This window comes from Ahaetulla prasina, chromosome 4 (genome assembly GCF_028640845.1).
Source record: "Ahaetulla prasina isolate Xishuangbanna chromosome 4, ASM2864084v1, whole genome shotgun sequence".
Taxonomy (NCBI): domain Eukaryota; kingdom Metazoa; phylum Chordata; class Lepidosauria; order Squamata; family Colubridae; genus Ahaetulla; species Ahaetulla prasina.
Window position 1 is genome coordinate 86,749,768 of NC_080542.1, and position 26,792 is coordinate 86,776,559.

Sequence of the window (26,792 nt, forward strand, 5' to 3'; positions counted from 1 at the left end):
TTAAAGCAACCGGTCTGTAGTCATTCAGTTCCTTGATGGTGGGCTTCTTCGGCACTAGGATGATGGTAGAGCGTTTGAAGCAAGAAGGAACATAGCACATCTCTAGTGATTTATTGAAAATATGGGTGAAGATGGGGATCAATTGGTCAGCACAGACTTTTAAGCAAGAAGGAGTTATCTTGTCTGGGCCTGGAGCTTTTCCTGGCTTTTGTCTGTGAAATAGGTCCTGCACTTCCTTTTCTGTGATCACTAAGGGTTGTGAACCCAATGAAATGGGGTCAGTTGTAGGAGGCTTGGCTATTGTTGGTGTGTCTGAGATGGGGGTTGTGGAGATAGGTGGCTGTAGTTTCCTTTCAAACCTGCAGTAATAATTTAGATATGAGCCAGCAGTGTGCAGCAGCTGCTAAAAAAGCCAACAGTTCTGGGCTGCATAAACAGAGGGATAGAATCAAGATCACATGAAGTGTTAGTGCCACTTTATAATCCCTTGGTAAGGCCACACTTGGAATACTGCATTCAGCTTTGGTCGCCGCAATGTAAAAAAGATGTTGAGACTCTAGAAAGAGCGCAAAGAAGAGCAACAAAGATGATTAGGGGACTGGAGGCTAAAACATATGAAGAACGGTTGCAGGAACTGGGTATGTCTAGTTTAATAAAAAGAAGGACTAGGGGAGACATGATAGCAGTGTTCCAATATCTCAGGGATTGCCACAAAGAAGAGGGAGTCAAGCTATTCTCCAAAGCACCTGAGGGCAGAACAAGAAGCAATGGGTGGAAACTGATCAAGGAAAGAAGCAACTTAGAACTAAGGAGAAATTTCCTGACAGTTAGAACAATTAATAAGTGGAACGACTTGCCTGCAGAAGTTGTGAATGCTCCAACACTGGAATTTTTTAAGAAAATGTTGGATAACCATCTGTCTGAGATGGTGTAGGGTTTCCTGCCTGGGCAGGGGGTTGGACTAGAAGGCCTCCAAGGTCCCTTCCAATTCTGTTGTTATTATTATTATAGAAAGTGACAGCACATAGCACTCCTTATTAGCACTGATGAAGTTACCTAGTTAAAGGTAATGAAATATCTGCAATAAAACAAGCTCAGAGAGCACCAAAGACATTAAATATTTTAAGCCTACAGAAAGAAATTGTTTTCGAAGTAGCAGATTTGTTGGGAAGAAATGTAGAGAAATTATTATTTTCTTTTGTGACATACTCTAGCATCATTTCGCGAACAGTCGTAGATACTTTCTCTCTGGAGTTGTCATTCCATATTAACTCTGGATTTTCGTGTGTTCCTTCAAAAATGTGAACAGCAGCTTCAGGATTATCTCTCATAGCATCCATGAAAACACCAGGTAGAAATTTCATTAGGATAATTCTAACCTAAGGAAAAAAAAACACACACACACAGACATGGAGCTTACAAATTTGTCATAGCTATTAGTGTTCTAGTTAATCAAACAAATGGATTTTATCAGTGGAATGAAGCAAAATAAGTTTTTTTCTGAATAAATTACTAGAAGTGATGCCTTCCTCATAGAGCAATTGGAAGACAAGCTCATGTGCCTGTTATTTATTTCTGGCCATCCAATTCAATTATTTCAAGTCCTGCAAGGATCCAACATTTCTGAGAGTTTATTTCAAGCCAAAGCCAAGGCATTATGTTTATATTGTATGGTACGTATGTCTTGGGTTGCTTTTAAAACCTATGTGAAACATCTATTGATGATGCTATACTTACCTTTGGACCAACCAGCTTGTCTGTTGTCATTTTAGCAAAAAGCTCTGCTGTCTGAGATCGAACTTGTGGATGTGTTGAATTACAGAACATATCAAGTAAGTAGATTAATGCACCTAAAAAAGTACAGAACTGCTAATATTTCTAATTACATTGGAGCTATTAATTTTGAATGAAACAAAAAACTTGTAATAATACCACAGCAAAACAATGACAGTTGTCATACCTTTTAGCATAGCTTCTTTAACTATTTTGGTACTAGATGTCAAAGCATACAGAGTTTCAAGAACTAGCTGCCGACCTGCCAAAATTAACAAATTTGTGAAACTTTATAGTTAGCTATTTGACATAGACTAAGAGAATACAACATGGTTTGTTTAAAGTTATATATCAGGTATATAGAATTTCCTGCTTTATTTGTTTTATATAAGGCATGTGACAGGTGGATATCAATCTCCAATTTTATTTCAAAAATATACTGTTCTATTGCAACTGGAATAATTAACTTTTATGATATATCTGTCTTACGATGTTAATAATTTAACTGAATTCTTTCTGTATCTAATGTGCATCTAACTTAAGGAAGACATTATTGCTATGTGATCTATCCAAAATTCAGCAGCTGCTTTATTGTCAAAAGTATGGCATAATAATTAATCTAACAAAAATATCCCTTATGCCTTCTTTTTAATTATCTAATTAGCAGTATTTTATGAGACTTTCTAGCAAGCAGCAACACTTTGCCAACTTCGGCTGATCTGAAAAAGATAAATAGTCTACACCTGATTATTATATGGATGGAAGGCCCAAATGGAAAATAGGAGAAAAAAACCAACCATCCTGACTGAAGGTAATAGCAAAGAGTTTTCATACTGTTGCCAAGAATATAATATTCTTGAAATAACCAAGAATCTTGTTTGACCTGAGAATTATTTGACTTATAAGACTAGGTTAATATATGGTCAGTTATAGTAAGACACAACACTTGCTATTAAATCTTCTAGGAGTTAGCTTTAAAAGACAAATATATATGCCTTTCTAAATTGGGTCTGTATTATTCTTAGATAAAATAACACAAATATATTCTTCAAGACAGAATGATTTTTTTAATCTAAAAAATTCTTTTTGTATTATTTAGCTAAAGAGCAAAAAAGAGAGAACCTAAATAAATTAAAATGTGATCCACATACTTGAAGGCAATGAATGCAGGAGAGCTAGTAAGTTGGAAAGAACCATTGCTTCTGCAATATTATTTACACAATCTTGGTTATTTGTCACTATGTTCACCACCTGTAAAGAAAACAAAACTAGATTAGCAAGTTTTACCCTGGTTTGGAAGGATCTAGAACAAACATGGAATATATGTTGAAAACATAGCTACTCTGAATTTTAAAAACGAATTTTTATAGCAAGAAAAATGGCTCTTCCTCAACCATAAGAAATCTCCATTCCAACTGAATTTACATTTTTGTTTCAATTTGCTTGCTTCCTGTCTTTTAGTTCTGGGAGTGGCTGGCACTTTTCCAGAAGTTAGTATTCTGAATGGTAGGCATTAATGGTATTTGGACTTGAACCATGTCTGTTTTGTCCAGAAAACCATTTACTACTTTCAGAATCAGAATCAATACTGGCTTCATACAAAACATAACCTTGGTTCATTAATATCAGCAGTCTCCAATCTGTTGCTCTAACACAAAAGTTGTACTCCATCATACTGGAGGCACTAAGCTGATGAAGGATAAACTACAAAATATAATCAAGACTCTATAACATTTAAAAAATGGTAACAATAACCATTATTATACCTCCAGAGCCAACTGTTGCACTTGACCAGCTCCATGGACACGTAGAAGGGAAAATAACAGCTTAAAGTGACCTATGCATTCACATTCTGAACCTACAGAAATTTAAAAAAATTGATTTTAATGAATAATTTATAAAGACTTCATTAAAATTCACCTGTAATTTATTGATAAGATGTACAGTAGTGGCCAAAATTGTGGGGAAAAGTGGGAAACCTTTTGGGAAAAGTGTATTTTTTCTAAAACTAGCTAATAACATCACTTTTTTTGGAGTAGTACCATAAAACTATATATCAATGGAAAGATAATTTAATCAAGAATGTAATGCAGTAACTTTTATGAAGGATTTGCTATTAGAATAGCAGTTACAGTATAAAGAATAAAAGTAAAACATGTAGAAAAAACGAGATATACAAAAATTATCACCATAGAAAAAACCAGATATACAAAAATTATCACCATGTCAGTTAATACTTAGCTGGGTAACCTTTAGCATGAATTACGGCCTATCAACATCTTCCCATGGAGTGAACAAAGTCTTTTAGTTCTGCAGCTGTTATAATGTGAAATCAAGATTGAAGGACCCCACAAGTGAGGCCCCTCGCGGTCGACCTCTGCCCCCCTGTCAACACCGTCTGCGACCGGTCGGAGAGATAGGAGGAGAACCACCGATATACGGTGCCTCCCACTCCCAATCCCTCCAACCGGCGCAGCAGGATACCATGATCGATGGTATCGAACGCCGCTGAGAGGTCTAATAGGACCAGGGCAGAGGAATATCCCCTGTCCCTGGCCCTCCAGAGATCATCCACCAATGCGACCAAAGCTGTCTCCGTGCTGTATCCGGGTCGGAAACCGGACTGGAACGGGTCTAGATAGACGTCTTCATCCAGGTGTTGGGGCAGCTGTCGCGCCACGGCACTCTCTACAACCTTCGCAACAAAGCGAAGGTTGGAGACTGGACGATAATTACCCAAAATAGCTGGGTCCAATGAGGGCTTCTTAAGGAGGGGTCTCACCACCGCCTCTTTCAAGGCGGCAGGGAAAACCCCTTCCAACAAAGAATCCTCTGGAGCCAGCCTCGTGTCACCGCCTGAGTGGCCAGTACCAGCCAGGAAGGGCACGGGTCCAGTAAACATGTCGTGCCGTGAAGCCTCCCCAACAACCTGTCCACGTCCTCGGGAGCCACAGGGTCAAACTCATCCCAAACGTGTTCAACAAGGCGTGCCTCCTCTCCCTCGCTTGGATCATCCCACATTCGGTCCAGACCGTCCCTCAGCTGGCGATTTTATCGTATAGATAACCACTAAACTCCTCGGCTCGTCCCTGCAAGGGTCATCCCGCACCTCCTGATGTAGGAGAGAGCGGGTTACCCAAACAGGGCGGCCGGGCGGTTATCTGCCGGCGCAATGAGGGTGGAGGCGAGGCGCCTCGCTTCCCTCATTGCCACTAGGTAGGTCCTAGAATAGGTCCTAACTAGTGTCCGATCAACCGGGCGACTGGACCTCCAGGTGCTCTCTAGGCGTCTTCTCCGGCGTTTCATCTCCCTCAGCCCCTCGGAGAACCAAGGGGCCGGACGAGATCTGCGCCGGGTCAGAGGCCGCAAAGGCGCGACACGGTCCAGGGCCCCGGCCGCGGCCTGCTCCCAGGCCACGACCAGTTCCTCAGTCGTGCCGTGGGCCAGATCCTCAGGGAATGGCCCAAGCTCCGTCTGGAACCTCTCAGGGTCCATCAGGCGCCTGGGACGGAACCACCGTATAGGTTCCGTCTCCCTGCGGTGGTGAATGGCGGTTCGGAAGTCTAGGCGAAGGAGAAAATGATCCGACCATGACATTGGTTCTGTTACTAAATCATCTAATACCAGATCATTTAACCACTGTCCAGAGATATAGATCAGGTCCAGCATGCCTCCCCCTGTGTGCGTAGGGCCATCATTTACTCGAATCAGGTCCAAGGCCGTCATGGAAGCCTGGAACTCCCGAGCTGCCGTCGATGACAAGCCAACTGATGGCAAGTTGAAATCCCCCATGACTATAAGTTTGGGGGTCTCAACCGCCACAGCAGCCAGTACCTCCAACAGCTCGGGCAGGGCTGTGGTCACGCAGCAAGGAGCCAGGTACGCGATCACCAAGCCCAACTGATTCCTATAGCCCCAACGCACACAGAGGGATTCGCAGCCGGCAATCTGAGGAACAGTGGTCTCCCTCGGCTCTAGATCTTCCTTAATAACAACCGCCACCCCCCCACCCCTACCTTGGACCCTCGGCTGATGAAATGCTCGGAAGCCTGGAGGGCACATCTCCACCAGGGGGACCCCCCCCTCAGGGCCCAACCAGGTCTCCGTAATGCCCATGAGGTCCGCGGACCCCCCCTGAATAAGATCACAAATCAGGGGAGCCTTATTAACCACGGACCGGGCATTACATAACATCAGCCGAAGATCCAAGCTCTGAGGATCATGGCCACCCGAGGAACGGGTGGGGACTGAGGGGCCGGAGCACGTGATCGCTCTCAGACATCGAACACGTGCCCCCATAACTCGATACGGCCCCTCCCCCCCGCCATATCTGCCTCTCCCACTTACCGTACAGATCGAACAACCCTCTAAACCTGGAACGCCCTCCCCCCCTGCCTTCAGACAAGATGGCGTAAAGTCGCGAACTAGCACAGGGGCTGGATCCCTCCCCGACGGGTCCTCCCCCCCACCCGTCAAATCCCTCCCCCCCCTTAAAAAACCCTTATTTAAAAAACTATTTAAAAAACCCCACAAATTCTTCTTGGCCGCATGCCACCTCTCTGGGTCCCAAGACCCTTCGTTAAGGTAAGCCCTCGATAGCTTGGAGGGCCATTCCTGCGAGGCGGGGGAACCTCGCAGTCGTAATAGTTCGGCAAATGAATATCTCATGGAGAAGTTGTCCATACAATTGCGGAAAAGTGTCCATCCTTAGCCGTCGGAGATGTTATCGTCGCATCCAAAAAAAATCGCCGGGACCCACCCTTAGATAGATAACCATGTGGGTCCTAGTCCGTAGGAGTCCGTGGGACCACAAGCTGAAAAGGTCTCCCTCGCATTCCCGGTTACGCGTCCTTAATTGAAAACGACTCCGCCGGTGCCCTCATGCCGTCCCTGCCTCCCCCACTAGGCCGACAGATCAAACCTCCGTGGGGGAAACGCGATGTTCCAGTCTATGCAGGGAGGGGGCGATGTTCCTACCCCCCATTTTGACAGCCAAGGCAAAAGTCAGCAATGGGGGAGATGCGGTGTTCCAGTCCAAGCAGGGAGGGAGAGAGGAGGGGCGATGTTCCTACCCCCCATTTTGACAGCCAAGGCAAAAGTCAGCAATGGGGGAGATGCGGTGTTCCAGTCCAAGCAGGGAGGGAGGGGGGGGGGCGATGTTCCTGCCCCTCCAAGTTCTTACCCCTCCAAATTCCGTCCCAGCAAGCACAATTAGCAGCAATCCGAAACACCCGGTATCCAGCATACCACCTTCCATGCCCTCCGTCGATGTTCGGAATGCTCCTTCGTTGATATCCTTCCATGGCCCGAACGGCCGGAAAATCAGCTGAATCATGCCGGGCATCTCTTCAAACCCCCCCCCAACATGGCCGCCGCCATTCGCTGCTCCAAAACCTCTCCGGTTCCGTACTCGGCAGCCGAGAGTTCAGTGAGGCCCCAGGCCCTCACTCTCGGCGGCCGAGATGATCGTAAATGCGGGACCAGAGCGCAGGCAGCTAGGCAAGCGGCTGAACGGCATCGCGGCCCAAGGACTTCCCGACCGCCGCCTCCATGAGTTTCAAAACGCCGCCATAACGCGCATGCGCAGAAGAAAAGACCATGTAACACCGCTCCTGCGCAGACTGCACTGGCTGCCTGTGGCCTTCCGGGTGCACTTTAAGGTGTTGGTTATGACCTTTAAAGCGCTCCATGGCTTAGGACCTGGGTACTTACGGGACCGCCTGCTGTTACCACACGCCTCCCACCGACCCGTACGCTCCCATAGAGAGGGACTTCTCAGGGTGCCGTCCGCCAAACAATGTCGGCTGGCGGCCCCCAGGGGAAGGGCCTTCTCTGTGGGGGCCCCCACACTCTGGAACGAGCTTCCCCCGGGTTTACGCCAAATACCTGACCTTCGGACATTTCGTCGCGAACTCAAGACTCATCTTTTTATTCGCGCGGGGCTGGCTTAAATTGGGTTTTTAAATGTTGAATTTATTAATTTTAAACGGGGTTTTTTAGTATGGTAAATTTTAATTGCTGGGCTAATTTAATAAGTTTTTTAAATCGTATTTTAAACCTGTATATTGTATTGTCGGTTTTATTATGCCTGTACACCGCCCTGAGTCCTTCGGGAGAAGGGCGGTATAAAAATCAAATAAAATAAATAAATAAATAAATAAATAAATAAGGACTGCTTCTATTAATTGGTGTTTATTGCTGGGTTGCTTCTGATTAACAATTTTCTTTAGTCGGCTCCATAGATTTTCAATGGGGTAAGGTCTGGGCTATTCCCAGGTCATTCCAGCAGTGGAATATGATTATCTTAAAACTCCAAAAAAAGTGATGTTATTAGCCATCAAACCTCAAAAATATACTTTCCCCAAAAGGTTTCCACAATTTTGGCCACTACTGTATAATTGAGTTTGCATCTAAATTCCCAGATTTTTTTTAAATGGAGTATGTAGGTATGTGTATGTATGGATGTACACACACACACACACACACACACACACACACACACACACACACACACACACACACACACACACACCTACTTCTTAAAAAATGTCCAGCATGCCTCATTTACCTGGGTTGTGTTTTATCACATTTCTCAGAGCTTCCAGAGCCATTTCAACTGTTCTGAGTCGCTCTCCATGTTGGTTAGATTCAACTTTCCCTGTCTGAGTTATGGCCATCAACGTATGAAGATACTGGGCTTGTGACCCTATATAATCCAAAAGGCTTGCAGCAAATGCTTTTGGAAGCTGCAGAATAATACAAGAATTAAGAAGAAAATTTCAATAGGTGAATAAAAAGAAAATGTCTTTTTAAAACTTTACACGTTGAGTTAAGGCATAAACAAAATACATTTTTATAATAGACTATCATTCTTTCTTAACTTTATTAGGCAACCAAATGATTTTCATAATCTAAATAATCAAAATGGTATTTTCCAAACATTTGGAAATCCCATATATCATGCTAGTTATGGCTGATAGGAATTGAATACCAGAATTCTGGAGATTACAAAGTTACCTGTCCCCGTTCTAAAATATGTGATTCTTATAAATATTTGTTCATCAACATCTCTATTTTAAACCTAAAGACTCTTACCTCTAACTGGAATGTGGGAACTTCATTGTAAACTCTAACAAAAATCTCTCCTACAATAAGTTCTTTTGCATGATCACTGAAGACAAATTCAGATCCATAACTTTTATCACATTCACCCTTTAGAAATAAAAATATTATCTCAGAATTTGCACTTAAATGAATTATACTCTTAAAAATGATTTACTGGTTGCTGTAATGCGAAATCTTAAATGAAAATTGATTTAAAAGCAGCACAATCTCTATTATAAATATATCTGAAATTATGAAAATGATATAGGTAGTCCTTGACTTATGAATGGGTGCTTTATTGCTCATAATGCACTTAAGGACCATAAAATATTGTACAATCCCCCCCAACAGCATTTTGGGTGCTTGGCAATCAGTTCACATTTACAAGTTTGATACAGTTTTATTGATTTGTGGCAAAAAGAATGGGTTTGTATTTATGATTGTGTCATTTGCTTAACAACTATGTGATTCTGACTTATGATCCCATTATTCACTTAATGAATGCCATAAAAAGAGTTGTAAAATGGGATGTAGTCAATGGATCCTGGATTTATGACTACCACAATCAAAATTCCAGTCTCAATTGTGGTTGTAAGTCGAGGACTACCTGCAGTTGATTTCAGAATCTTACTTCCAGTTTACTTCTTAAGAGATTAGCATTGTAGACAGATAAAAACAGGAGATATGCTCATCTCTATTACTCTTGAATATAGATATTGGAAGACAAACAAAAATACCAACAAATTTAAACTATACAAGAAGTGCAGTGAAACCTCAATTTAATATATTAATTGTTCAGAAGTGGATGTATTTCCAAATGTTAGCTAATTAAATCACAAATTATGCCATTTACTTCATTTGTGCAATGACTTCATTGATTTGCATTTATGCCATGCATGTAATAATGTCATTATGCAAGTAATGAAAATTGATGTGTATGATGTCAAATTAATACAGATTTAAATGCTTCTTCCAAATGATTTTGGATGGAACCTTTTTATTATTTCAAGATGGGACAGACCAATCTGTTGCATTTAAGATTCATTTGTCTATTAAATTTCACTGTATATTAACATATCTGCGTGTGTCATTATAAAAATATCCAAAAAAACATATGACCATGTTCAACAAATTCAGATATATATTTTGTTGAGCAAAAACACTGAAAAACTCAAGATGTTTTTCACAAAGTTTTTTCATATTAAAATAATCAATATGCATTATAGCGCAGTACATATGAAAGTAATTTATTCATTCTGGAAAAAGCAGCAATCATAACCTGCATTTACACCTTACAGTATCAAACTTAATCCCCTAACATGCCATCCTAACGATTTTGAAAAAAATGCCTCACTGTTTTAATCATGCTTTCCTGCTGAGATTCCAAGAATTCAAGAAGTTCAACTCTTGTCCGATTATTCCAGATCAAGTAAGGGCTCTCTGTGTTGCTGTTGAGCATTTTCAGAATCTATATAAAAATATTAAATTAAAAAAACGTAAGATAAGAAAATAAATAGAAGATAAGAAAATTGATACTATCAACCATAGTATCCTTCGGTACCATATGCATGGGGGTAATATTGGGAATTGGAGATTACAGTGTTTCTGCTCTTTCCTCAGTGGCTGATTTTAGTCCCAGGATAAAGGAGAGGTAGATTCAGTGGTCAGTCTTCTCCTTACTCCTATTTAATATTTACATGGCGCCATTAGGAGGTGTGGTTCGGTAGATTGAAATCCACTATCATCAAATTGCAATATGCTGATTTACATCGCTACTTCAGGCTGGGTTGATGATGATCTAAAGCCCTGTCCCCTTCAACCTGGAGCAAGATGAAGTAACTGTATATTCACCACCATTCTCTGCATGATCTAGCTCATGAGAAGTAAAGGAAAGAGAAAAAGACAAATCTGTAACTTGGGTGTTCTCCTGGACGAGCAGCTCTGTTTCTTCACATAGCTTTATATTACCTTTCAAGGCAAGTCAGAAGCTTCAACTGATTCCAAATCTGGCAACTTGCGTATTGGCCAGCATTTAGACCAGTGCGGGGGTGAAATCTAAAAATTTTCCCTACTGATTGTGTGGGCGTAGCTTAATTGATGGGTGTGGCTTGGTAGTCAGGTGACTAAATGGGCATGGTCAATAATAATAAACAATAAAGGTAATAAAGTATACAAAACTTGGGAGGCACTGGTCTACCTACTTTAAAAATAGAGGCCCCAGTCTACCAATTGCCTTTTACTGAGAGGCATCAGTCTCAGAGAAGAGGATCAGCGAGGCATAGGCAGTGGTGGGGCAGGGATTTTTGCTACCAGTTCTCCGAACTACCTGCCCCCACCACTACCGGATCGCACAATCCGGTCCGAACCGGGAGCATTTCACCCCTGGACCAGTGGTAGTCAACCTGGTCCCTACCGCCCACTAGTGGGTGTTCCAGCTTTCATGGTGTGCGGTAGGGGTTTTGTCCGATACTGAAGCTCTTTCCTTTTTTTTAATTTGACTTTTTTAAAAAAATTCATAGCATTATTTAAAAACATTTTCATTAGGTTTTCATAAAATTCCCCGTGACAATTTAAATTTCTGAAAATATACTATTTGTATCGCCCGTGCATAAGTTTAGTTCACGCTATGTAAGTGAAACTAAATGGCGCTAGAGTGCGACCGCAAACAAAAGAGCCTTGTCCCAGAATGGCAAGTGCATCTCCCCACAGACCAGTGGCGGGGTAAGAAAATTTTATTACTAACAGATACAAAAGTGGGTGGTAGGTATAAAAAGGTTGATTACCCGATTTAGACTCTTTGCTGGTTATCAACAATGCAATTTAAAGTTCTGGTGCTAATTTACAAAGCCCTAAATGGCTTGAAACCCAAGTTATGTGCAGAACTCCATTCTCCCATTGGAACTGGCTGGCCAATTTGATACAGCTGAGAGAAGCCATTAGTAGTTTCTGATTTTAGGTGGTGACTAAGGCTATGGAAGTACTATTTTTCAGGGGCAATTTCAGTTCTTTGGAATGGCCTCCCAGTGGATATTAGGTCAGCTCCCATTCTCATTGCTTTCTGAAAACAGGTCAAAATGAAGTGTTTCCAGAAAGCATGTGATACATTCTTGCCTAAGTATTATAGGTTGGTTGCTTAAATGATTTGTATTCTATGTTTATTTAATTGGATTGTGTATGTTTAATGGTATATTTGTGAAACGTCAAGAATCGTTTAGGATTTTGAAAATTTATAAAATTAATAATAAATAAAAACATGAATAACTTCTTCTCACAACAGTATCTCTGATAAGCTTAATAGAGTATTAAACACATTTTGAAGATTACTGTTAGTTTTGGTTCTAAATTGTGTAATACCCTGCTTATCTTCTTTTGTGTAATCTTTAATATATACAAATGATTTTTTTTAACTTTTAATAATTCAACTCTGGTTTATTAATCTCATTTTTTATTATATGGATACTACATAAAACATATGAAACTGTCTTTGCTTTGCAGTTGCTGTATAAATTAAGAGATGTGCTGCCATAATGCAGTTATTAAGGTGTTGGATGTATGAAGACCTCTCTCAATTATAGAGCTTATTGGGTAACTTTGGGTCAAGTATATTTTCTCTCCGTCTAGCTATTTAATATATTATTCTTTTGGAGAATAAAATTAGAGGAGACTCCATTCAAGTTGCCTTTAGCTTTCAAACAGACAGACAAAAAATGAAAAAAGAAAACTTATAGTATCTTGTCATATGGGACAACTTCAACTTCAAATCATTATTGCGAATGTATGGTTTCCACTAGGAACAATTGAGCAACGTGACAGCAATGTATATATAATGTGGTACAGTCTGCAGTACATTCATTTACCATATGTAGGCACTCAAGAGCTATTTCAAATAAGTTTCATGTGGCAGACAGAAGCTGTGATGAAACTTTTAGTATTAACCAATCTCTATTAGGACGTGACCAGAAAGAACATGTGACAAATTAAAAAGGCAGGGTGAAACAAATTCCTACATTTTTCAAATATTTTGAGTAATAAGTAGAAGCTAAAATATTGAAAACTAATGGCCTGTGCAAGGTTTATTTTTCAATACTGTTATGATTGAATATTTTCATATCCTGTCACTATTAAAACTAACACATTATATATTTTAGAACATGGTTCAGTATCTTCATTAATTAAAAACAAAAACATTACTATAATAAAATGTCACACTTTTCATGTACCTCAGCAGGACTGACCACAGCAAGTTTCCTTGTAATGTAAGGGGTCAACAGGACTCCAAGACTTTTTCTGATTGCTGGATTCTCAGGTGTAGTTTGCTCTTCAGAAAGGTATCCACCAAGCCGACTCAAAGAAAGGAGACTGAGTTTGGCAAGGGTATTAGCTACTTCCTAAGTACAGAAAATACAAATAAACCATGCTTGTTATCTATTCTAATATCATCTTCTCTCTTTACAGAAAGAATATAGATGCAAAAGAAATAAAGCTTGCATCTTAACAATTCTGGTAACTGCCATTAACTCTATGCCTAGTGCTGCTATTCAGGAGAATCTTCCTAAATGAATAAATTAGAGCTTTTCTGAAGGAATAATGGAAAGGAATATGAATTGGAATGTCCCTTTTGGTGAAATTTCCATGATTCTTTGGTAAAGAGCTACATGGGAAAAAAATATGATATTGATAAGAAGGAACAGCTTCAGATCACAACCAAGACAGAGATAGCAGAAGCTTCATATATCAACCAATCTTCATAGTAAGTTATAAAACTCCTTTGCTGGTAGTATATGAGGGTTTTCAGCAGCATGATAATTTACATTTTGCTAGACTATCCTCTTTTAAGATGCTTGTGCAAAAGCTCAGGTTTCTAAATCACTGCATTTTGTGATTATCATTTGAATCTTGATTCTTCAGGAATCTTGAATTCTTCCTGATATATAATTACTGTAGATTACAAGTAGTCTCACTGAAGAACCCTAGTTGGGACTGATAACTCCATTGCTAAATGATGTGGTTGCTAACTGAAATGTCCATACAACCATTTTGCTTAGTAATAACAATACTGGCAATCCCAGTTGCAGTCATTGAGTGAATCCCTGATGGCCATTAGGTAATGATTCACCCAGATCCAAGCCATTCTTGGAATAAAGTAAGGAACTATCTCCATTTAATTCTCCTTATCCACCTATCTCTCTCCCATCTCTTGTATTACTATACTCTGCTTTGAACCAACAGAAGGAAACCACTGAGTATTGTGTTAGTTATTTATTTATTCATTTACTTATTCATTCATTCATTTGGAATGCTTCTTCAATTATTTATCTAAAATCCGCAATAAACATTCAAGGGTTTATTTAAAAAACATATTAAACAATCCTGACCAAGGATTTAAAATTAATCTGTACATTCCTAACAGCATGCTAGAAATATTTTTCAGGAAATGTAAAATGTAATATTTCATTATTTTAAAAATTAGCAGTCTATTAGCAATGCATAATGATTACCTGCTGATTAGAATCTTCACTCTTTTTAATGCCACTCTCTTCCAGTGTATAATCATAGTTAAAGAGGTAGCCTAATAAATACCACAGAACACCAGCTTGGAACAGATGTGTCTGTAGCCAATAATCCACTGCAAATGAGCTGACACATTCTACTCCGATTGAAGCCACACGTGGAATGTTCTAAGTAGGAATAAATACATTTGTTTTGGGATTTTAGTGACAGCTGCTGAAATTTAGTAGGAATTAAGAGAGCTACTAATGTAAAATGCCATAGTCCCTTGCACATTTCTGCTCCCCCCCACAAATGTATTGCTTATAGCATAATTGCTTGTATTATCGCATACTATAATATAGCATAATAGCATAACTGAAGTGCAATAAGCTAAACAGATGGTCTACTGATGCCAGAAGCTTACTATGTTCAACCAAATTAATTTAACAGGCTAAGACAAAAATATCTTCTTCACACGTTAAGAAATATGAATCTCTTTGGAATGAGATCCTCTCATAAAATTACATAGCATCCATATTCATATAGGAACTATTTTAAAAGACTTGGAGCATTAACACAGCTGCCAAGCAAGAATTTACCTTGCCATAATACAGCACTCTGCAGAGGTCCTTAATAATATTGGGCATTTCAGTAATTTTCTCTCTGCAATCTTCAAACTGAGCAGCCACACTGTAACATTTACTAATGTGTCCACATACCTATGAATAAAAAAAAAAAAAGAGTCTGATGAGCACTATAAGCTCCATTAACTTTTCAGTTTGTATCTCAATAAATGGGACTAAATTTGGATCCAACCAGTGTTTTTCTATTGAGAATAATTATCAGGTAGTTCTCGACTTACAACCATTCATTTAATGGCCATTCAAAGTTACAGGAAGACACTGAAAAAAGTGATTTATGACCATTTTTTACAAATATGACGGTTGTGCAGCATCCTGATGGTTACATGGTCAGAATTCAGATGCTTGGTAACTGGCTCATATTTATGACTGTTGCAATGTCCTGGCTCATTTGATCACATTTTATGATCTTCTGACAAGCAAAGTCATTGAGGAAACCAAATTCACTCAACAACCGTGTTACTAATTGAACAACAACGGTTATTCATTTAATAAGTCTAATAAGAAAGGTTGTAAAATAGGCAAAATTGACTTAACTGTCTTGCTTAGCAACAGAAATTTTAGGCTTGAGATTGTAAGTCAAGGACCACTTATACATTACTTATATATTTATATATTATTAGTTACCTGCATCCTGGTTTTCATTTGAGGCTTAAAGGAGTGAACTGATCACTTTTTACTTAAATTTTCTCTATCCCTGCCCCTTTTAATAGTTGCCTGGCTTGTAGAAATGTAGTTATGTGATTTTTTTTCAATAATTATTTTCATATTTAAAAATGCCTTTTTCTTAGGGCCTTTCATCATTTAGAAGGTCTTGATCAAGGTCTTATTTGGAATAAGACAGTCACAACTTTGATTTTCTATAGAATGATTTTGCAGTCCAAAGAAACTATAAAGATCAATCAGACTAATATCAATACCAGAGAAATTTCTGGAAAAAAATAATAAAACAACAAATCTGCCAACACTTAGAGGCAAGCAAAATTATAAGCAAAAATCATAAGGTCTGTCAGATATTCTTTGACAATTAGTGTGCTATTGCATTCTTTGACAAACTGACTAGCAAACACTGACTAGTGTTTGGACTTTAGTAAGGTATTTAACAAAATGGATCACAACTTGCTACTTGGTAAAATAAAAAAAATTGTGGAATAAATAGCATCACCACCAGATGGATTAATAACTGGCTGACCAGCCATACTCTATGTCTAGTCCTAAATGGAATTACATCTACAGAGGGATGTATGCAGTGGGGTACCCCAAGGTCTTAGGCTCAGTACTCTTCATAAATGATTTAGATGAGGGGATAGAAGGGAAACTCATCAAATTTGCAGATGACACCAAACTGGTGGTAATACCCAATACTTTATAAGATAATCTCAAGATCCAGAATGGCCTTGAGATTGGAACATTGGGCCAAACCCAACAAAATGAAATTCAGTGGTGAGAAAAGTAATGTTTTACACTTAGGCAAGAAAAACCAAATGCATGGGTATAGAATAGGTGGTACCTAGCTCAACAGCAGTAACTGTGACAGAGATCTGAGAGTTCTAGTGGAAAACCACTTAAACATGAGCCAGCAGTGTGCTGTAGTCACAAAAAAAAGCCAATGCAGCGCTAGACTGGATTAACAGAGGGATAGAATCCAGATCACATGAAGAGTTAGTACCATTTTATAATGGCTTGGTAAGACAACCCTTGAATACTGCATCCAATTCTGATTGACACAATACAAAAAAGATGTTGAGACTCTAGAAAGAGTTCAGAGAAGAGCAACAAAGATGATTAGGGGGGCTGGAACCTAAAACATTGGGTTGAGTAACTGGATATGTCTATGTCTTAAACATTGGGAGACTACAATTATGTCACCTCTATCTTCATTAGAGGAAGATAGAGGGTTGCCACAAATAAGAGAGAGTCAATCTATTTCCCAAACCATCTGAAGGCAGGACAAAATACAATGAATGGAAATTTACTAAAGGGAGATCCAATCGAAAACTAAGGAGAAATTTTCTGACAGTGAGAACAATTAATCACTGAAATGACTTAACTTCAGAAGTTGTTGATGCTCCATTACTGGAGGTTTTAAGAAGAGACTGGACAGCCATTTGTCTGACTTGATATTGGATCTCCTGGTTGAGTAGGGGGTTGGACTAAAAGACCTCCAAGGTGCTATTGGCTTATGTTTATTTGTATTGTGTTTTAACATGCTGCTATCTACTTAGAGTTCCTTCAGTGAGTTGGGCAGTCATACAAATGAAATAATAATAGTAATTACAAAGAATGGTATTGGCGCTTGAGCAAAATGGACTGCCGTTCTAATTTATCTTTGCAATTTCCTGTATAGTTAGTGTGTGCATGATAGGATTTCTATCATGCACACACTGTGCATGATAGGATTTATTTAAGAATTACCTGGACTGACATATCCTCTGGCTTACTAGAACGTGTTAGGACTGCAACACAACGATTAAAAGCTTCTTGCAAAACCTGTAAGAATGGATGACATTTGTTCTGTAGATTGCCAAATGGAAAATTATCAAAAGTTGGTCATAGAAAGCTATGTATACCAACTCTGAACAATATTTTTAAGATATAATACAGATATAGACAACCTAATATTTCCATACCAAATCCCATTAATTTCAGCCAGCAGCAGAAGGGCACGGATTTAAGGCAGATGAAGAAGTCTGTAACACTTGAAGGCACTATGATATCTATTCCTGCTACAAGCTGAAATTTAATAGCTTAATTAATTTATTTGTTCATAATACATTTCTAGTATTCTACAATGTGAAATCAAAACAGCAGAGTTTTAAAACCTCTTCTGTTTGTACAAACTCAAAGGCAGTTTTATATTTGAAACTTTGTATTTATAATAACATTGTGCCTGTAAGAGCAAATTAAAATTCCTGAAAATATTTAGTAATAATCATTCTTAAAATCCATTCTCCCCTTTGTAGAATATAATACAACAAAAATTTCTATTAGTAAATTTGAATATACCTCTATTCCATTCTCTCTCCTTAGTTCTTCTGCATTAAGTGCTGAACAATTGACTGTGTAGAAGGCTAATTCTGCAGCAGCTGGCAATAGAGGAGACTCTTTGGAAAACAAGTGGTTATCTGAAGTTTCTATTATGATTGTCTTAATCAACATTGGATAGCCTGCATATTTATATGGCTTCAAATCTGTAAAGGAACAGAATGTCAGAAATCAATATCTGCAATGAAATCTCTGAAGTTAGGATTCAGTTATTCTATGCCACAAGTTATGATTTTTAAAATACTCCTGCTATTAATATTTTAGAAGTGTCTTTGAATCCCACTGAGAACCCTAACATGTAATACCTTTTGCTGGCGTTTCTTTTCTAAAACAGCAACAAAGATATTTCCTCATAAACGTTCATAATTAAAACTAAAGAAAGTTAATAAACATATAGAATTATCTGGAATTCATTGTTCTTTATGTTACATCAAAATATTTTACATACACAAAGTTGGAGATAACACTAAAGATCTCTAATAGCTCAACAAGTTTCTCAAGCAAGAATATGGTTGAAACATATTGCTTTGGAGAAGAGTAAACTAGAATTACTTCTAAAAATATAGAAGTTGCCCTTCTGTTTTAGACATAGAATAACTGAGTTGGAAGGGACCTTGGAGGTCTTCTAGTCCAAACCCCTGCCCAGGCAGGAAACCCTACACCATTTCAGACAAATGGTTATCCAATCTCTTCTTAAAAACTTCCAGTGTTGAGCATTTACAATTTCTGGAGGCAAGTTGTTCCACTAATTAATTGTTCTAACTGTCAAGAAATTTCTCCTTATTTGCTTCTGTCCTTGATTAGTTTCCACCTATTGGTTTCTTGTCCTACTATCAGGCGCTCTTGTCCTATTCTCCAGGCGCTCTGGAGAATAGCTTGACTCCCTCTTCTTTGTGGCAACCCGATATCAGAACACTGCTATCATGTCAACCCTAGTCTTCTTTTTCCTCAGACTAGACATACTCAGTCCCAGCAACTATTCTTTATATGTTTTAGCCTCCAGTCCCCTAGTCATTGTTGTTGCTCTTTTCTGCATTCTTTCTAGAGTCTCCATACCTTTTTTACATTGTGGTGACCAAAACAGGATGCGGTTTCCAAGTGTGGCCTTACTAAGGCCTTATAAAGTGATATTAACACTTCACATGATCCTGATTCTATCCCTCTATTTATGCAGCCTAGAACTGTGATGGCTTTTTTGGCATCTGCAGCACACTCCTGACTCATATTTAAATGATTGTCCACTAGGACACCAAGATCTGTTTCACAAGTACTACTATTGAGTGAGGTACCACATATACTGTACCTGTGCATTTTATTTTTCTTGCCTAATGTAGAACCTTACTTTTTTCACCATTGAATTCCATTTTATTAGATAGTGCCCAATGTTCAAGTCTGTTAAGATGCTTCTGTATCTTAAGCCTATTTTCTGGAGTGTTGACTATTCCTACTAGATTTGTGTCGTCTGCAAATTTGATGAGTTCCTGATATATCCCCTCATCCAAATCATTGATGAAGATGTTGAAGAGTACTGGGCCTAAAACAGAACCTTGGGATACCCCACTGCATACTTCCCTTCATGTAGATGTGGTTCCATTGAGGACTACACATTGAGCGCAGTTGATAAGCCAGTTACAAATCCATCTGGTGGTGATAATTTTTCTATTTTATCAAGTATCAAATATTTTATCAAGTTTTACAATCAATTATTTTTCCTTTATATCAAGCTTCACATTTTCTAACAAATTCCTTCTCTTTTTTGGAGAGAAATGCATTTAATATAATATTCTGACACTAAAATATTTTAATAAACTGCATGGATATATTTTTCACTATTTTTAGTTTGATATATTCATTTGGAACTGTATATTAAGCTTTATTCATTAACTACAGGATGAGAATCTACCAAACACGTTGAAACTCCAACAATTTTGCTTATATACAGTTGTTTATAATTCCTAAGGATTGTAGTATTCTAGCATTGAAGTTCTTTAATAACTGTGGGAGTATATATTTGCTAAATTTTTACTGTCTAATATATTGGTTACTAGATCTAATTACCTTCTCTGTGTCTGTTAAAAAGGATACTCTGAGTTTTCAAAATCAGAATTATATTCTCAGGATCTGGACCATCAACAATTTTAGAGGACTTTGTGCAGAGAAACTCATATCCTTTATTGACCTTTTCAAACATATCCTGTTGTTTAAAAAAAGGATAAAAAATGTATATAAATACTATCTGAAGATGAATTTAATAATGTCGCAAAAGAAGTAAGTTTTTTAGAAGTATACATAGCACATAATTTTCAGTAATGCTGTTCCTTCTATTTTTAATTATACAATCTATTATTCGATCAAAAAACTTGCAATATGCAAATACTAAATACAGTACATGCTACAGCATAACTCAGAACTTGTCCACAATTTGATTGCCTGATACCAGAAATAATTAGGATTTCTAAGGGCAGTAATAAACTAATCTTAACTCTGACAATATTTAGCCTTTACTCACACTCCTCTCACCTTAAATTTAATCTCTCTATGCTTGTCCTGCTGCAGTTTGAAAGACACTCTTCCTCAAATGTTAGGTGGAGATCTTTCCTTCCTTACAGATAAGCTCCAGCAATTTACCGGACACATCACAGAGAAAGGAACGCCCTTCAACTGAGTTAGAGCTTGCCAGCAGCTCTAATTATTGCATTTTGCAACTTTTCCAGCAAAAGAACGCCCACTAAATAAATTGGATTTGGACTTATGATCACGTGATTTGCCTAACAATCACTATGTGGAGGGACATGGCCAGCATCGCGGTGGTACAGCATGGAATTCCGGGGCTCTGGAAAAACGCAAATATCCCAGCCATTCCAGGGGATCCCCAGCGATCATAGCTATTCTGTAGGGACTATGAAGAACGGAGGCGCAGGCTGGCACGAACTGGAAAGTCGCAAGTTCTCTGAAGTGCCAGCATCAGCCTCCAACCCAGCGGTGAGGGAAGACAGCCATTAGGAGCTGTCAAAAGCCAGGGCGGCCACACAAAAGAAGAAAAGAAAAAAGAACGAGGCAATCATCTGGGTGAGAAATTGAGATCTTGTAAACAAGATTTCTTTTACATATTTAACTCCTGAACTTTTAAAAACATTTCTTTGAGAAATATGGCAAAGAGGAGAGGGCAGGGAGTGGAATAAGGCTACCTCCCCATTTCTGGAACAGTAGCGAAGCAGAAACCTTTAATAAAGACTAATTATTGAAAACTGAAAAATCAATTTAATGAATTGAAACCAGATTGGACAAAGAGATTTTGTTTGGCTGATTAATTGTATTTTGAAAATTTGAGTTTTGCAACGTAAAGTTGAAAGAAGAAAAGTATATTGATATTTTAAAGATTATTTTAAATGAATTGCAGTGCCATTTAGTGGTGACAGAGAAAATTAAATGAACATACTGAATAAAGGAGAAGATGAGAATGGAATGACCTTGGACAATGTTTTGGAAACTGGCAAGAAGATTTTGATAAGAAGTGGTCTTGTGATTTTGTAACAGAAGGAGGGGGGAAAATGAAAGCTTTTGTAAACTATTAGGATTGAGCTATCTGTTGCTTTTTTTTTTTCCTTTCGCCTGATGGATTTAAAGATTTTGGAATAGTGGAATTTTGGGATATTTTTTTTTTCTTTCTGCTCTTCTTTTTTCTTTTCTCTTCTGGTTCTTTCTTCCTGGATTTAAATTTTCATGATTGGTATGGTTTTCGACTTTCCCCCCCCCATTTTTGTTAAATTTTCTTCGGAGATCATATTTTACACTTTTTCTAATTGTTTATTGTTTGATTGGACCTTTTGAGTGAATACCTTGAGTTTGGAATTTTTTATTGGTGAATTTTTATTTTTGTTTTGATCTGTTTTTTTTTTCTTTTCTCCTTTTTTCATTTTTTCCTCTTTGGCTTTTTGGATTGTTTCTGGTTTGTTTTTGGTTTTTTGTTTCTCTCTGACATAGCTGTCCTACCTTTTTTTTATATGGATTAAACCTATGTGGATTAGGGTATCAAAAACCTGAAGAGCTTGATTGATTTTGGAGCAGATCTGGAATTTGAATTTGGAATTTAAATAAAGGGATAGCTGGAACCCAAGAATTGGATTATTTGGATTACAAATTGGGTGGTGTGATTTGAAGAGACAAGATGAAGAAAACAACACATCTATCATCACCATCAATATCAACAGCATCGGGTGTCATAGGGCAAAAGACCAGGACCAGATGGACTACCTGTAGAACTATATAAAGAACTCAAGATGTACTAAGCGATAAAATATTACAAGTATTTAATGATTTATTAATAGAAGCCAAGTTCTGAACTCATGGATGGAGGCATATGTAACTCTTATACCAAACAAAGAAACAGATTTACAACAAATAAAGAATTATACACCAATTTCACTATTAAACACAGATTACAAAATATTTGCATCAGTTATGGTGGAAAGATTTAAGAGGTTGCAAAATGAATTTATACATTCAGATCAAAATGGTTTTTTGCCTAAAAGACAAATTAAAGACAATATACGAATCATATTGGATACATTGGAATATTTAATGCTCATTCAGAGAAACAAATGATATTGTTATTTTTAGATGCACAGAAGGCATTTGATAACGTGAATTGGCAATTTATGACCACAAAATTACAAAAGATGGATTTTGGGGATAGATTTATTAATATAATTAAGACTACATATAAAGACCAATCGGCAAAGTTAATAATAAATGGTGAAATGACAGAAAAAGTAGATATCAGAAAAGGAACTAGACGAGAATGTCCATTATCTCCATTATTATTCATCTTGACACTATAAATTTTAAACAGAAAAATAAGACAAGATAAAGAAATAAAAGGAATGAAAATTAAAAGACAAAAATATAAGCTACAAGCATTTGTGGTTGATTTAGTATTCATTATGGAAGAACCAACAGAAACGGGCACAAAGCTAATGGAGCAAATAGAGAAATATGGAGAAGTAGTTGGTTTGAAAATAAATAAAGACAAGACAAAAATTATAGTTAAAAATATGAGAAAAAAACAAAAGAAGCAACTAATGGAGGTTAGATATTCAAATAGTGGAGAAAGTGAAATATCTGGGCATCCAATTAACCTCAAGATTACAGTGAAGGAAGATAACTACTATAAATTGAGAAATCAAATTGAAATAGACTTGGAAAAATGGAAAAATCTGCAACTATCAATGAAAAGAATAGCATTAATCAAAATGAATGTGTTGCTGAGAATTTTGGTTTTTTTTTCAAACAATTCCGATAAAATTGGAGAAGAAATATTTTGAGAGTTTGAATAAAATGATGTGGAAATATATATGGCAAGAGAAGAAAGCAAGAATTAATATGAAATTGCTTCAAGATTCTAGGACTAGAGGAGGAAATGGTCTACCAAATTGGAAATTTATCACAAAGCGGCGATGTTAACTTGGGTTAAAGAATGGATTCTACTGAGAAATATAAGACTTTGGAAGAACATGATTTGCAACTAGGCTGGTATGCCTTCTTATGGTATGGAAAAAATATGATACTTCCAAAGACATTGTGTAAGAAATGGTTTGTTAACAGTATGGGAGAGAGTGAAAGAAAAACATTATATGGATATACCAACGTGACTTTCACAATATTGCTTGACTATTGACTATTGCTTGACATAGTGTAAGCCGCACTGAGTCTTCGGAGAAGGGCGGGATATAAATGCAAAAAAAATTAAATAAATAAAAATAGAAGTGTTGATCATATTAATCCAAATATGATTAATATGGACAATATTGTAAGGTATAAGGACATTTTAACAGAGAAGGGAGACTAAAACAGAAACAAGATCTAGAAAAACAAGGAATTGAGACTGATTGGTACACAAGACTGCAGATACAATCAAGATATGATAAAGATTTGAAACAACATGGTTTTAATTTGGGGAAATAGAGTTGGATCAGATAATGACTGGAAAGGATGAAAAATGATTAAAAGACTGTATAATTACTTATTGGAAATTAGATTAGAAGATGAAGAAGTAAAAGAAACAATAACATGGGCAAATTTTTTTGGTTATGCAATAGAATTAGAGAAATGGCAACAACTATGGGAAAGGAATTATAAATTGATAATGGCAACTGCATATAAAGAAAATTTATATAAAATGTTTTATAGATGGCACATGCCACCAGAAAGGCTAGCAAAAATGTTTAAAGATAAACCAGCTAAATGTTGGAAATGTTCTCATTTGCCGGGATCATATTATCATATGTGGTGGTCATGTACAGAAGCAAAAAATTATTGGTTTAGAATACAGACATGGTTAAAGGAAATGTTACATAAACCTATAGAATTAAAGCCAGAGATTTTTTTATTGGATATTTTGCCAGAAAGATATAGCAAAGAAGATATGTATTTAATTACATTTAATTTTTGAGATCTTTATGGCTGGGATTGGCCCTATTTGGGCTATTGGGGAGAGGGGTAAGACTTGCTTGGGGACAGAGGAGGTCATGTGCCACGACCGATGCACCCCCACCCCCGTTCCAGGATGTTTGGATGAGGCATGGGCAGACTGCCATCTAGACTGTCCTTTTTGTTTTTGTTTTCCATCTGAAGCCCATCCTCATTTTGGACTACCATCATATTATGACATCTCTGCCACTCGGAGATGGACCCTTCTTATTGCCGATTTTTATTTTTTATCTGTTTATCTTCAGTTGTTATGCGCTATTCGTCTTGTGAACTCTTGCGCCTGCGAGGTGCCCCCGCCTCGCAGGAATGGCCCGCCTCGTTATCAAGGGCCGGCCTCCATGACGGGTCTTGGGACCCACAGAGGTGGCATGCAAAAGAAGAGCTTGTGGGGTTTTTAGAGAGGGAATTTTAAGGGTGGGAGGGTAAGGCGGGTAATGGGGTAACCCGTCGGGTAGGGGCCAGTTCCTGCACATGCTCATGGCGGTTTTTCTATCAGGTTCGGAGGTTATGGGGAGGAGTGTGTTCCTATTTGTGAGGGTGGTTCTATCGACACGGTAAGTGGGAGAGGCAGGTATGGCGAAGCGAGGGTCATATCAAGTTTCGGGAGCGCGTGCTCGATGTCTGAAAGCGATCACGCTCCGACCCTTGGACTTTTCCGTTCCCGGATGGTCAGGATCCTCAGAGCTTGGGCCTTGGTTGATGTTGTGCAATGCCCGGTCCGTGGTGAACAAAGCCCCCCTTGTCTGTGATCTTATACAGGGGGGTTCCGCGGACCTTATGGGCATTACGGAGACCTGGTTGGGCACTGAAGGGGGCGTGCCCCTTGTTGAGATGTGCCCGCCGGGTTTCCGTGCATTCCATCAGCCGAGGGCCCAGGGTAGGGGTGGGGGGGTGGCGGTTGTGATTAGAGAGAGTCTAGAGCCGAGGGAGACCACTGTACCTCAGATTGCCGGGTGCGAATCCCTCTTTGTGAGATGGGGTCGTAGGTGTCAGATGGGTTTGCTGATCACGTACCTGGCTCCTTGCTGCGTGACAGCTGCCCTGCCCGAGCTCCTGGAGGTGCTGGCTGGGGTGGCAGTTGAGACCCCCAGACTTTTAGTCATGGGGGACTTTAACTTGCCATCTTCCGGCTCATCATCGACGGCAGCTCGGGAGTTCACGGCTTCCATGACGGCCTTGGACCTGACCCAAGTAGTTGATGGCCCTACTCACATTGGGGGTGGCACTCTGGATTTGATTTTTCTCTCTGGTCAGTGGTTGAGAGATCTGGACTTAAAGGAAATAGTCATTGAACCTTTGTCATGGTCAGATCACTCTCTTCTTCGCCTGGACTTTCTGACCGCCATTCACCACCGCAGGGAGGCGGAGCCGATACGTTGGTTCCGCCCCAGGCGCCTGATGGACCCGGATGGGTTCCGGACGGAGCTTGGGCCATTTCCTGAGGGTCTGGCTCACGGCTCGGCTGAGGAACTTGTTGCGGCCTGGGAACGGGCGCGGCGGGGCCTTAGACCGTGTTGTGCCTTTGCGGCCTCTGACCCGGCGCAGGTCCCAACCGGCTCCTTGGTTCTCCGAGGAGCTGAGAGGATGAAGCGCCGGAGAAGACGCCTAGAGAGTTCCTGGAGGTCTAGCCGTTCGAAGCTGATCGACACTAGTGAAGTCCTATACTAGGACTTACCTAGTGGCATTGAGGAAGCGAGGCGTAGCTCGCCTCCTCCTCATTGCATCGGCAGATAACCGCCCAGCCGCCCTGTTTGGGTGACTCGCTCCTCCTACACCAGGGGAGCGGGATGACCCGCTGCAGGGACGTGCTGAGGAGTTTAACGTTATCTATACGATAAAATCGTTCAGCTTCGGGATGGTCTGGACCAAGATTGCAGTGACGCGGGTGAGATGCTCGAGGTGGTCTTGGTGACATTGTTTGGGATGAGTTTGACCCTGTGGCTCCGAGGACATGGACAGGTTGTTGGGTAGGTTGAATGCCACCACGTGTTTACTGGACCCGTGCCCCTCTTGGCTGGTGCTGGCCACTCGAGAGGTGACACGAGGCTGGCTCAGGCGATTCGACCGCTTCTTTGGTGGAGGTGTCTTCCGGCCGCCTTGAAAGAGGCGGTGGTGAGGCCCTCCTTAAGAAGCCGTCCCTGGACCCGGCTGTTTTAGGTAATTATCGTCCGGTCTCCAACCCGCCGCGGTGAAGGTTGTAGAGAGTATGGTGGCATATCAATTTACCTTGCACCTGGATGAAACTGTCTA

The 26,792-nt window shown here is 39.3% G+C and overlaps 1 protein-coding gene across 11 annotated transcripts in view; it reads right to left on the bottom strand.

The window, feature by feature from the left end:
• Window positions 1-26,792, bottom strand: part of DNAJC13 (DnaJ heat shock protein family (Hsp40) member C13) — a 151,945-nt gene that overhangs the window by 32,426 nt on the left and 92,727 nt on the right. For 8 of the 11 annotated variants that reach the window (XM_058183947.1, XM_058183944.1, XM_058183943.1 and 5 more), the window contains 14 exons: window positions 20,112-20,247; window positions 18,015-18,199; window positions 17,424-17,498; window positions 14,967-15,086; window positions 14,376-14,555; window positions 13,098-13,265; window positions 10,232-10,345; window positions 8,869-8,985; window positions 8,342-8,519; window positions 3,540-3,631; window positions 2,925-3,024; window positions 1,961-2,035; window positions 1,738-1,850; window positions 1,210-1,379 (listed from right to left, as the gene is read on the bottom strand). In XM_058183947.1, coding sequence (XP_058039930.1) covers window positions 1,210-1,379; window positions 1,738-1,850; window positions 1,961-2,035; window positions 2,925-3,024; window positions 3,540-3,631; window positions 8,342-8,519; window positions 8,869-8,985; window positions 10,232-10,345; window positions 13,098-13,265; window positions 14,376-14,555; window positions 14,967-15,086; window positions 17,424-17,498; window positions 18,015-18,199; window positions 20,112-20,247 — 1,823 coding nt within the window. Of the gene's footprint in view, window positions 1-1,209; window positions 1,380-1,737; window positions 1,851-1,960; window positions 2,036-2,924; window positions 3,025-3,539; window positions 3,632-8,341; window positions 8,520-8,868; window positions 8,986-10,231; window positions 10,346-13,097; window positions 13,266-14,375; window positions 14,556-14,966; window positions 15,087-17,423; window positions 17,499-18,014; window positions 18,200-20,111; window positions 20,248-26,792 lie in introns of those variants that run through there. The other 3 variants (XM_058183946.1, XM_058183951.1, XM_058183952.1) reach the window with 3 other exon arrangements.